At 37.2% G+C, this 12,885-nt stretch overlaps 1 protein-coding gene across 1 annotated transcript in view; it reads left to right on the top strand.

The window, feature by feature from the left end:
* The window catches only part of FRS2 (fibroblast growth factor receptor substrate 2), a 13,319-nt gene extending 5,479 nt beyond the window's left edge, over nt 1-7,840 (top strand). Inside the window, exons 4-6 of the mRNA XM_009584100.1 lie at nt 2,503-2,661; nt 3,549-3,712; nt 6,131-7,840. Of these exons, the coding sequence (XP_009582395.1) occupies nt 2,503-2,661; nt 3,549-3,712; nt 6,131-7,081 (1,274 nt within the window). The 3' untranslated portion in view covers nt 7,082-7,840. The remainder of the gene's footprint in view (nt 1-2,502; nt 2,662-3,548; nt 3,713-6,130) is intronic.
* The last annotated feature ends 5,045 nt before the right edge of the window (nt 7,841-12,885 follow it).

Here is a 12,885-nt window from a genome sequence, read left to right as displayed (position 1 = left end):
CCCCCCCCGCCCCTGCAGTCCCTGAGGGAATAGCTGTTTTGGTTGAGGTCTCAGCCTTGTTCTGCATCTTTCTACTGTGATATAGCTGTGTGTAGTTCGTATTCATGCGTTGTGAAATTAAGTTGCATTTTTGTTTTCTTACAGATTTTTAGCATTTACTAATGTTTTTATCAATAATGATATTTAGGCAATTGCAATTTTTTTTTTTATTTCACTGTAAAAAATTAGGAAGATGAAAGAACTTGATTGTAAACAAAGCTGGTCAATCTTCATTGTCCAAGCAGAGGGTAAGGGCAGACAGGTTTTTTTTTTTAATGAGAGTTTAGAAAGCATTCTCAGTTCATCTCCTAATGAGCAATGGAGATGTTTTCAAATGTTACAGTATACTCCATACTAAACTAAATTTTCAGAATTCTAAGAAGAAAGTAATAAACTTTGTTTTGAAGAAAATCACTTTAATTGATTTTTGCAGGTTTAACTTACTGCTTCTTCTAAACATGTAAAATAGATACTAATAAAATTCAATTGAAAATACTATTTTAAAGGTTCTTTTCCACGGCCTATTAGCAAGTCTGCAAAATTTTCCACCAAGTCTAATTGACTTCTCTGCTTCCCTCCTAATTTCTTATTTTTTAAATAGAGAAGATTAAGCAGGCTGTGTAAGCAGCAACCCTTTCCTTCCTCTTTTGTTTTTTGCCTTCCTTACGTAATATTAAAATATTGTGAATATTAAGAAAAAAGAAATCTGGCAGAAAATGTTCCCTCTGCTGCCTTTTTGCAATGGAGCATTGTTCCTGAGACCTACACTGGGTTTTGTGGGCACAGTTGCAAAACTTCATCTTCACTTGGTGAGATGACCAAGAAGTTTTTCATTTGAGAAAACCCTGAATACTGCCCAGCAAGTTTTACTGATTGCATTAGTCAATATTCTTGTTTGTGTTTTCCATTGAATCTCAAATTATATCTATTGATAAGTGGTCAGAATGCACTGGTGGTGAAACATTGAGTTTGTGCTAGGTATTAAAAACCCTGAAGACATGTTTTGGAGCATAGCTTAGGTAATTCAGGATAGAAAACTTGGAGGAGCTAGTGTGTCACCATCTTGTGTGTCACATTGCATTTGATGTGAATGTATTTAATAAAAATCAAGGTTTCATCAAGTTGTTTTGGCATGCAGTTTCAGTGCTAATTTGGTTCACCTCATATTTTAAGGAATCAGCAATTTGGAAGCCCTTTTTTTAAACAAAGGGGTAAAGGCAGCTGAATTTCTCAGAAACATCTGGGAGCTTTTTAAAGCTGTGAATGTAGATTTTTTAATTTTATTTTTTGTCCATTAAGATTTGAGTATCCAGTGTGAATTTTCAGAAATACACAAAAAATTAAACATGGACTATTTGTACTTGAGCTGGATCATGGGTTTGGGAAATGTAGTAGAAGAAGCTCTACAGCTGCTGTGTTGCAAGCATGAAGCTTATTCACTGCACCAGCTGAATATTAATTGTTGAGCGTCATTCCTCTTAGCCCATTTGGTATATTGCCAGCTGGGATTTTGTGAGCTTCTGCCATGGGGAGCATTTCTGGTAGTTCTGATCTGTCACAGTTCTGTGTCCTTAAAGAAATATATGATGATAGGAATTGCCAACATATTAACATAATTGTACTTACAGAACTAGCTATATAGGTAGGTAGTTTTTAGTAAAGAGTGTTTTAAGATTGTAATACTCACTTTAAAAACTGAGCACCTGCACCCACGTTTAACAAGCATGTCAACTTTAACTTCATGCTTTCAATGGAAGAATAATCCAAAGCTGCGACTTTGCTGGTGAGGGTAAGTTGGGGCGCTCCCTGCTGTTTAAAGGCAAAGTGGCACAATACACACGCAAAATACATGGTATTGCTGCTAACTTTGTGTTCCGTGTCTATCCTTTAGCCTAAAGCAATTGGTTTGTTACTGTCCGTTTCACACAGTTTGTCTTACTAGCTTTTAATTTTAATCTTCTTAAAGAAACTAAACTTTTACCCAGTGTTTAAATCCTCTTTCTTGTTGTGCAGGTATCTTATTTTTATGGTAATTTAATAGAAAACTGGTTTAAAAATATGACCTTGTAGCACCACAGTAGTTTCATTTAGTGTATTTATTTATTTTTTTAACAGGTATCCTTTCTATCAGCTTAAAACAAAGAAAAAAATCTTGCCCTGTTTTGTGCTTTTTTTTTTTACCCCCCATTTAGCACTCAAAATTTAGTTTTGCTTTTAATTGAATAAATTTTCTGTTCTAATTTAACTTTTGGTGCATGGGAAACTTACTCTTCTATTAGATAAACACTTTAAAGGTTCTCACAGTAATTTTGTGTGTTTTGGTGCAATAAAAATTTCTTAACATTTTTGCTTCTTTAACAGGTATTCATTATGTGGATTCCAGTTCTATTGTTTGAAAGTTATATACATTAAGGCATGTTTCTTACGTTAAAGGATTTTGATTTTTTTCTTGTGTATTTATAGGAATCTTTGCCTTTAAATGTGCCCGTGCAGAAGAGCTATTTAATATGTTGCAAGAGATAATGCAGAATAATAGCATAAATGTGGTAGAAGAACCAGTAGTAGAAAGGAATAATCATCAAACTGAGTTGGAAGCTCCAAGAACCCCTCGAACGCCTACGAGTAAGTCTGGTTATACTGTCAGATGACATACCTGAATGTAATGTGGTACTTAGCTTTAAATTAGTTTTCTTTTTAATTACTTAGAGATTTAATGCAAATTAAATGCTATTTTTGGCTAAAAGGCTAATTACCAGTAATGCATTCTCTTGAGGTACTTGCTGAGGATTCTCTTTTGAGAATCCTAAGTCTTGGGAGCAAAACTGCCATAGTCAAGTTCTTCAGCTTTAGGAAATAAGTTTTGGGAACTTAGGTGTTGCGTAAGAACACTGCTTCAGTATATACCTATTGAATTGCATTATAGTATATCACCATATTTTACCTGTAGCATTTCTGAGAAATGTTAATGTTGGGCAATGTTCCAGCCTTTTTATTAGGAAAAAAGTAATGGTAATACCACATCTATAGTGGGTTTCTTTTGCTGTGAGTAGATGAATGGGTAGATTGAAGCCCTTTCAAAAATAGCGGAGGATTTTAAGTAATCCCAGGCAGATGGCTTAATATTTGAAACTAGGAATTGCAGGTTATTTATTATTTCAGAGAAATGGAAGCTTAAGTAAATAAGTCCCTGTTTGTTAGAGAGACATATTGTTAATGGTAGAAAGAGAAGTTGTATAGGGAGTTTACGGGGAGGACTTGTGATCCGTAATACACTCAGATTTCAGTGGTTGCTTCGACACGTTTCCCAGTAAATACTGGGATGCTATACTCTGCAATTTGCTTTCCCTTTCCTTCCCCCCAACAATATTGAGTCTTGTGAATATTTAAAACTGGTTTACATATTTTAATTTCTCTTTTGAAAATTGAAAATGAAGATAGAAAATATCTTACTCATATACAGTAAAATGTTCTATTTTAATATGGTTTTGCTTGTTTTCTAATTCAATCAGCTCCTGGGTTCAATGCACAAAGTTTACCTAATGGCTATCCCAGATATCCATCTTTTGGAGATGCTTCATCACATCCTTCCAGCAGGCACCCTTCTGTCGGAAGTGCACGCCTCCCCTCTGTCGGTGAAGAATCAACGCATCCTTTACTTGTAGCAGAGGAGCAAGTGGGTATTCCCCCCCCTCCCCCCCATAATTTAGGTTCTACATTAGTTCAGATTTTTCTAACATTTATTCTGTAGGCTTCCATTTGTGTTTTTCAGTATCAAGTGTATTTCTACCGTATATTAACTACCTCAAAGAAATGTTTGCTTTGCCTCTTTAAAATGATACTTTGTAGGATAGCTGGCTGAGGAAGAGTAACTATTTTAAGTTGCTCTCCATATTTATATACAAATAAAAATATAGAAACTATGTATTTGCATATACTTTTTTCAAAAATTTCAGTAATTGTTTTAAACACATAAATTGTATTTTATAACGAGATTCTGGTCAAAAAGCTTCCTCACATATAAGTCTTCTATTTGGCAAATAGAAATCATGAAATAATTTAGGTTAGAAGGGAGCTCTAGAGTCCTCTAGGTCAAATTTTAAAGTTAGAGGAGGCTGCAGAGAGTCTTGTCCTGTCATGCTTTGAATATGCCAGACAAGGGGATTCCACAGTGTCTTTGAGCTATGTGTTCCAGTGTTTGACCACCTTTGTTGTGAAAGCATTTTTCCCTAATACGTAATCAGATTTTTTTCATATTACAGTTGTGTCTGTTGCCCCTTAGCCTTTTGCTGAATGTCTCCAGAAAGGGTCTGGCTCTCTTTTCTTTATCTATTAGGTAGTTGAAAACAGCTGTTAGTTTTTTTCGTGGCCTTAAGACTAAACAAGGATGGCTCTCTCAGCATCTCCTTGTATGTCATATGCTCCAGCCCCTCTAATCATGGCCCTCCACTGGATTTGCTCCACTATAGTGGTGTCTGTCTTGAACTGGGGAGCCAATTACTCCGGATTCAGTCTCACAAGTGCTGAATTGATGGTAATAATCCGTTTCCTTAACCTGGCTGTGCTTTTGCTAACACAAACCAATGCACATTTGGTTTTCATTGCTGCAAGGGCATACTGCTGGCTCACATTCAATTCACCATCCACCTGGACCCCTGGTGCTTTTCTGCACAGCTGTTTTCAAGTCAGTTGGTTCCTAGCCTGTACTGTTGGTGTTGTTCCATGCCAGGCACTGGACTTTGCATTTGCTGTTGCTGTTGCTGAACTTCATGAGGTTTCTGTGAGGTCACTTCTCCAGGTTGCTGAGATCCCTCTCGATGGAAACCCTACCAATCTGGGATGGACTGAAAACTTTGAGGGTGTGTTCTATCTCATCATTCAGGTTGCTGATGAAAATGTTAGTCAAGTTTAATAAAATGTAATGTGGTTTAGGAAGACTCTTGTGCTTGACAAGAAACAGTGTTGGAAACGAGAGAAGGTAACCAGAGCAAAGTGCAGTGAAATCTCTTGTGGGAAAGGATTTGTTGGGAGCCCCCACAGAAGAGTCCAAGTGGTGTTGTTGGAGTTATTGAAGAGTAAATGGGTTTAAAGAATCAATGTAGGAGTCAAGTGAGCTGTAAATAGCACTTCAGCTTCTAGAGCTTCACAGAGAAGTTGGGAAGGCTAGGTGACTGCTGCTGTGAAATACTACTTTTGCTGTTTGGGTATCCAAACATAGAATTAAAATTTAGAGAAAGAATCCATTACTTCAGTCTTTACGTTTCAGCATCGTGTTGATCCACTGTGGGATCGTGGAGGTATAAACTAGTGGTGTATTCCTGCCTTTCTTAGTGGCATCTGGTCTAACTCCTGCTTCTTTTTAATTCTGAGTGCCACAGTTCTTATGAAAGTGTATGTTCGTCTGTTTCAGTTTCTGGTATTAGGAGGCTTTGGCTCTTGAAGAAAGAATGGACTGTTCTGCTAGTAGAGCCAACCTCTCTTCTCATTGCTTAAGTAATATACAAGGCGAGATCCTGGGGTTTTTTAGGTTTTTTGTTGTTGTTTAAATGGACAGTAAATTTCCTTTGCAGTGTGGAAATTAAAGATAAATTTAGCCGAAGCAACTATTGAACTGTTGGTCACTGTCCTGGTAAGGGACAACAAAGTAGAGCTCTGCTTCAGTGATTTGTCCAAGTGAACTAATGAGCTAAGTTGGAGCAGCCCAAGGTTGCCCTGACGAGAGCAGAGTTGGAATAGAACCTGAAAAGCTGCACCTAGAGCACAACTGAGATAAAACATCAAATCAAAGTAATTATTAATGTAGGATGTAAATTGCATTCTTTTGTCTGCCTTGAGTACCTCTAATTTTATTTAGAGTAACATTAACAAAACCAACAACAAAATTTCAGGGGAAAAAAACCCAAAACTGAGCACAGTTCAGCAATATGTGAGAGAGATGACCTTTGCTCTTAAACAGCTGCTATCATGAGATTTGATTTTCAGGTATTTTGATTAGAAGAGTGAGGAGTTAAGAAGGTTGTGGGGGGGGGGGGGAAGTGGAAATAGCATTTGAATTTCTTTGGTTTTGTTTTTTTTTTTTCCCTTCCCCTTTTAGGTGCACACTTATGTCAACACTACTGGGGTACAAGAGGAAAGAAAAAATCGATCAAGTGTGCATGTGCCACTGGAATCAAAGCTTTCAAACACTGAAACAACTAAAGTGAAAGAAGAACAGATGTGTACTGATGACAGAGATGCTCAGGTTCTCCTGGAGCCTGAAGGAGTCAAGTTTGTTTTAGGACCAACACCTGTTCAAAGGCAGTTAATGGAAAGAGAGAAACTGGAGCAACTTGGGAGAGACCAAGTTAGCGGCAGCAGCACAAACAACACTGAATGGGACACTGGGTATGACAGTGACGAACGTAAAGAAGCACCATGTGGTAATAAGTTGGTGTACGAAAATATAAATAGGTTATCAATCCCTAGTGCCTCAGGGGTCAGGAGAGGTCGTTTGACATCAACCAGTACCTCAGACACCCAGAATATTAACAACTCTGCTCAGAGGAGAACTGCGCTGTTGAACTATGAGAACTTGCCATCCTTGCCTCCTGTTTGGGAAGCCCGTAAGCTGAGTAGAGATGAAGATGACAGTTTAGGACCAAAGACCCCATCTCTGAATGGCTACCACAATAACCTAGATCCAATGCATAATTATGTCAATACAGAGAATGTAACAGTACCAGCAAGTGCTCATAAAGTAGAATTTACACGACGTCGGGACTGTACCCCAACAGTCTTTAACTTTGACATTAGGCGTCCAAGTTTAGAACACAGGCAGCTCAACTATATACAGGTTGACTTGGAAGGTGGTAGTGACTCCGACAACCCTCAGACTCCAAAAACCCCCACCACTCCACTTCCGCAGACTCCAACCAGGCGCACAGAGCTGTATGCTGTGATAGACATTGAAAGAACTGCTGCTATGTCAAGCTTGCAAAAAGCACTGCCCCGAGATGATGGTACTTCTAGGAAAACGAGACATAACAGTACTGACCTGCCTATGTGAGCCTGGGAAGCATTAAATCATTTGCACCTTTTGTGAAGTTTATAAAATTGAAGATGCAAATACTTTGCATTTCTTAACACTAACGCCTTTTATAGACTAATAGAACTTTTCCTGCATACTTCATGTACTTGTCTAACTAAAGGGAATTAATGTAGAGCAAGTATTCATTTAGGTAACACTATTTCATTCTACAGTAGTAGTAATTACTGCATAGCAGCATCACCACCTTTCACAGTGCCTCTTTAAATTGATTAGAGTCTGAGTAACATGCCAGTTTTGAATTTATAAATATTCTGGTCTGGTGCCTATAGTCGTTAATGGCATTTATAACACTTTTTAAAGCCTCTTGATATGTGCATTATTAGCAGGTAAACCTAATCTTTCAAGATACCTATCTTCATATCCCATTGAAGTGGCTCCTCCAGAATTAAATGTATGTAATGCATTAATTCACTCAGTTTGACGTACACAAGATACATCGGTTCATCTCAAGGGATATAAACACCTCACCTTTTTTGTCTGGTGTTTTGTTGTTTTGTTGTTTGGTTTTTTTTTTTTTAACCCACATGGGCAAGAAGGCCTCTAATTCCCAGTAGTTTTCTTAACTTGTGTGATATTTGAGAGGTCACATGGAAGTTCATTGATCAAAGCTATAAACGCATCTAAACCCAGCCTTAAGCTCCTTCCACTAGAAGAGAATTCCGAGTGGCATATCAAGTTCCCTGTGAAATCTGACAGAATTCTAAGAGTTTTGGGTTTTTCTTGTGAAGGAATTCACAGGTTGGCTGTATGAATTAAGGCTCTCTTGTCATTTCTTAGTTCAGTGTGCCTTCCTTTCTTTGTATTTGTGTGTTTCTTTTTTATCTGTTCCATAATGTCTTGTTTTAAAAGTCAAAATTTTGTACATAGCTTTAATTATTGTTCAGGGTCGTTTATGTATAGTTTGTCTTACTCTCTGCATTTGACAAAGACAGACTCTTGAAGGTCAAATGGTTGTCTTTGTCCAGTGTTCTACTTTTTTATGCCTGACAGAAATATCCCAGCTCTCCAGCAGCATGCATTATTGCACAACTGGAAAGGTTTATTATGCAGTTATTGTCTTCCTCTAAAGCATCAGACACAGGTTACACGGGAGGCAGGGTACTGGACTTGATAGTTCTTTATAGAAAATTGTACATTCTAGCAATGTGCATCCATAGTTGATAGTATAATTTAGAAAGATATGTAGTAAATTATCTAAAGTTAGTATTATCTACAAGCATACTTCTTTTCCTTTTGCAGTTGGTGAACTTGGTTACAATGATGGCTGTTCAGTGTTACAGGTACATCCAGGTAGAATGTTGTTTGTTGAATATGCCAGATGCACCCTTAGCAGAATATTTGGTTTGTTTGTTGTTTTTTTTTTTTAATACTCTGAATAATTTTAGAATTCTGGCAGTATTGCAGGTGCACCTTGGTGCTAGCAGCAGAAGAGATTACTCTTGAGCTGTGATTGCAGAGGAACTGACATTTATGTCAACTGGTGTGATGTAAAATAACCCTTGAACTGTGAGGAAAAACATACAAGAAAAGCCATTTGGAGATCTGAAAAAGAATTAAGGATCTTCATGCAATATTTGAATTGAAGTTTTATAAAAAAGAAACTACAATTATTTTCAGTCTTTTAAATTGGAGTGTATTCCTGTTCCTTTATTAACTCTTTGGTCTTCTCTCAGTTTAGTAGTGGCAGCACTGGTAGCACCTGAAATACATGCATCTTGCCATGCCATTAAGGGATATCAGGCAACCTTTTCACTCTGACTTTCATTATTCATTACAGACTGTATGGTACTAAAATACCAGATGCACAAAGAACATAATTTGCAGAAGTAAAAGTTGGGAGCCATTGAGACCGTTACGAGGAACTTAAATGAGATTAAGAAAAACCTCATTAATGATTTCACGGTCAACCTATGCATACTCTTGTGATAGACCCCTTGACTTGTGGGGAGACCTTGGTACTCAAGAAGATAATGACTACCTAGAGCTAGACATTTTACAGGTCTGCAGTGTTAGTTCTCTTTCACATCTTTGCCATTACCTCACCTTATGCTATAGACCAGTCTTGGTCTGTACTGAAGAGAAATTGCCAGGTATTGCAAATACTTACTGGGTTCAAAATACTGGTGTGATTCTTGTTCTTAGCATATAGCTCACTTAAATTTGTGAGCCGAACTAATGCTTCAGCATGTGTTTTGAGGCAAACGTGTTTGATCTAGCTAGCTGCCTAGAAATATTTGGTCCTCATCTGTATAGTATGGGTGTTTCAGAAATACTAATTGATTGGACCCTTAAAACACACCTGTGAGAAGTAATATTCTTAATTGACAAATAGGGACACAGAGGCTTCAGGTAGATCCTAAGTGACCTGCCAAAATTACAACAACCAACCATATCCCTCCTTAGTTCCAGTGCACTGTCCTATGTGTTTATCCTGAATAGTCTCAGATACAAGGGATGGTCTGAGTAGGTTTTTTTATGTTGTTGCAAGTTTCACAATACTTCATAGGGGGTGTTTTCTTAGCTCTGGTCCCCAGAATTGAGAACATACTGAGATTTCAACTTTCTGTAGCCTTAATTATATTAACAAGTCTGATGACATATTTTCCAGGGCTATTTTTTTACTCTCTTACATTTTACAGGTGGGATAATGCTTTCTCATTTTGTGTACGCTGCAGACATACTGGCTAGTCCCTGTTACCCGCACTACTCATTTTTAGCATTCCTTATTTTCTGCCCCTTGTAGTAGGTGTAGTTGCAATGCACTTTACCCTTTGAGACTTGGTAAATATTTTTTCAATTCAGTCTTTTTAAAGGCTGTGATGTTAGGTTTAGTGTCTGTAATCTAGTTTTCAGTTGAAATCTCTCCACAGCATTTAGATCATATTTATTTTGGGCCCACAGGTGTATAGATCGAGAAACTACAAATATGTAACTATTTGTTTTAGTAACTGAGACAGGTAAAGTTTACATAAACTAGGTCCTGCAAATATCGCAGCATGTCTATCAGTTCTACTTTTCATCCATAACATACAATTGGCTGCTACCCTTCAAGCACATTTGACAAGGGAAAGCCTTTGACTGTAGGTATTCCTTTAATGCAATGATTTGGGAAAGACATACATTAGTGTATCTTTTAAACAAGGAAACTGAGTTGATAAAAAAGATGAAACAGCAACCAAAAGTACGTAATAAAGATTGTACTAGAAATACAGTTAGTGAGAATTTAATCCATTGGTTATATCAGGAAAATACTTTTTTTCTTCAAACTGATGTAAAGAGGAGGACCAATTTTTGAAATTTTGTGGTGTTTCGTGGTGACTGCATAAAACAATATAAAAAAGACCGTTCTGAAAACCTTCACTCTCATTAGAACATTTTTTGTTTCCCCAGATAAGTACGTTTTGCATATGACAGGGGTTGAATGTAATGGTGTGCGTTGAAGCACTATTCCTGCTCCTATTAAAGTCTACAGAACATTTATAGAAATCTTGAAGAGTTCAAATAGACATTTCATATCATAAACTGCTTAATTTCCCCCCCTGATGTTTGGATTTCTGTGTGTGTGTTTACACCTCTGGCTAGGGCTTGGGTGTAAAAAGGGCCACAGAAGGGTGTACGCTGGTGTAAGTCCAAACCAATGTCAAAACAGGGCTGCTCTTTTGCAGGTGACAGACCAGCAGTTGATTTTGCTGTTTTTTTAACAGTGTGTATTGGCTCAAAATCTGGCTATCCTTGTTTTTGTTTTATATTTAACCACTTCTCAATGAGAGTGTCAGGAGAGAGTAGATCGTCTTTATTCACTGTCGGTGAAGTAAAAATACTTTGAGCATATAATGATGTATCTGATTTGGACCTCTATTTCTAAGCAGTATTCTCCTCTTTGTGTAAGGTGGGATCAATGGTGAAATTCCATTTCTGCACTGTACTAATTTATTTAATGGCTGCAAATAAGATGAAACTGATTTAGGAGGAACTAATAGTGGACTTAGAGCTGAAATTCTCATATTTCCCCTAAAGAAGTTTGGTCCTTCAGTTTGATAGATAGAATTAGGTATTTTTGGAATTTAATGATAAGGTCTTTCCCATCTTTTCCTTGAGGTAGCAATTCAGGCATTTATATTTGACAGTATTTACTTAAAATAAACTTAAGTTCATCTATGGTATCTTTATTTTAAATTCATACACACTCCAAAAAAAAATCCAGAAGAAATTCCACCACAAAAAACTGCGTTAAGATGGAGTCAAGGTTGCTGATGTCCTTCTTACAGAGCATATACGAACAAGACAGGAAGTCATGAGTTAAGGTTCTTTTGCAATCTTTAGGAATTACTTCCTCTTTTGGACAAGAGAAATGAATAAGAAAAAAAAAAAACTTAGCAGCTGTAACTCTGACCATGTATACATTATTTCTTGTGATACTGTGCTGTAAGGTATGTGACTGAGTCTGTCAGATGTCTTATGAGGATATTATCCTAACACAGTGTTTACTCCAGATTAACGCAGTATTTTGTTTGGAAATATGTAGGTGTACAGATAGAAATAGAATATGAGAGATAAAGTTACCTTTAAAGTTGATGAAACAAGTGTTGGACATTTCTATATTTTTATATATTACAAAGGGCATTTTGAAATTTTTCTTGCAGTTTTAGTAATTATTTAGTGTGGTAATATACATATATTGTGACAGCGTTTTCTGCTATATCCATTACTTTGGTGTAATTCTATTTTATGTAGCAAATATGTGTATATACAAAGGAGATTATGTAAAAACTATGATTAAGAAATAGACTGGAGCCCTTCAGAACAGGGACTGTCTTCCTCTGTGTCTGCAAAATACTTAATGCCTTGGGGTCCCAGCCACAGCTCACGTCTGAGACCTGTGGTGACCGAATTGCCAAGCGATGAGCGTGGAGGAGCAGCTCCTCTGCTTTCCACGAGAAGCCTTAGTTCAAAAGGTGCCGTGAAGCTCACCTTGCCACTCCCTGGTGCTGGGGCTGTGCTCTACATGGTCATTCCCAACGCCACCTGCCAACAACCCAGAGAGGCCGGAGTCCATGTGTCCTTCGCTCCAGTCCTTCCCTTTGGCAGTAGGAAAGGAAGTCTGAGGTAGGAGCTTTGATGTCATCAGGGAATCTTCCTTGTTAGCAGGGCGATCCACCTGGAGCTTATTTGGGCCTCATGCAGCGTCCTTTGAAGGCAAACAAATGATTCGTGTTGACTTCAAGGGCCACTGGATGTGTTCCTACAAGATCAAGTTCTGCTGACGTAACAGCTCTGTTACACTTGAGAACCTGGTTGGTCAAGTTCTTCAGGAATGGTCTAAAAATACTGTAAAAATATAAATATATTTAATTACATGTACTGAGAAAAAAAAACCCTATTTGTTGTGGTCAGAGTTCAGATTATTATGTGAATTTTGATTTCTTAGTCATACTTGCATATATATAGCTTTAACTATTATGTATGAAAGAGGAAGTGATTCTAAAGTGTGTGAAAGATCAGGATTACACCTGTTTTTTAATGGTTATGTTATTTAGGAATGGATGTCAGCAAATTTAACTCCATATTAATGCAGTTTTTTTGCATTAGAATATGTGTGTATATCATACACCCACATTTTATATATAATATATTATATATTTGGTACTAACTTTGTATTTTCCCTGAAACTTTGCCAAATCTCGAACACAGATGTTCTCACTTCTAAGACTTTGGTACTTAATAACTGAATGTATAAGAAATGCTCTGGTATGAAAGGAAAG

The sequence above is a fragment of the Fulmarus glacialis genome, unplaced genomic scaffold (genome assembly GCF_000690835.1).
Source record: "Fulmarus glacialis isolate BGI_N327 unplaced genomic scaffold, ASM69083v1 scaffold8758, whole genome shotgun sequence".
Classification (NCBI taxonomy): domain Eukaryota; kingdom Metazoa; phylum Chordata; class Aves; order Procellariiformes; family Procellariidae; genus Fulmarus; species Fulmarus glacialis.
The sequence above is the reverse complement of the archived record's forward strand: the minus strand, read 5'-3'. Positions and strand labels throughout refer to the sequence as shown.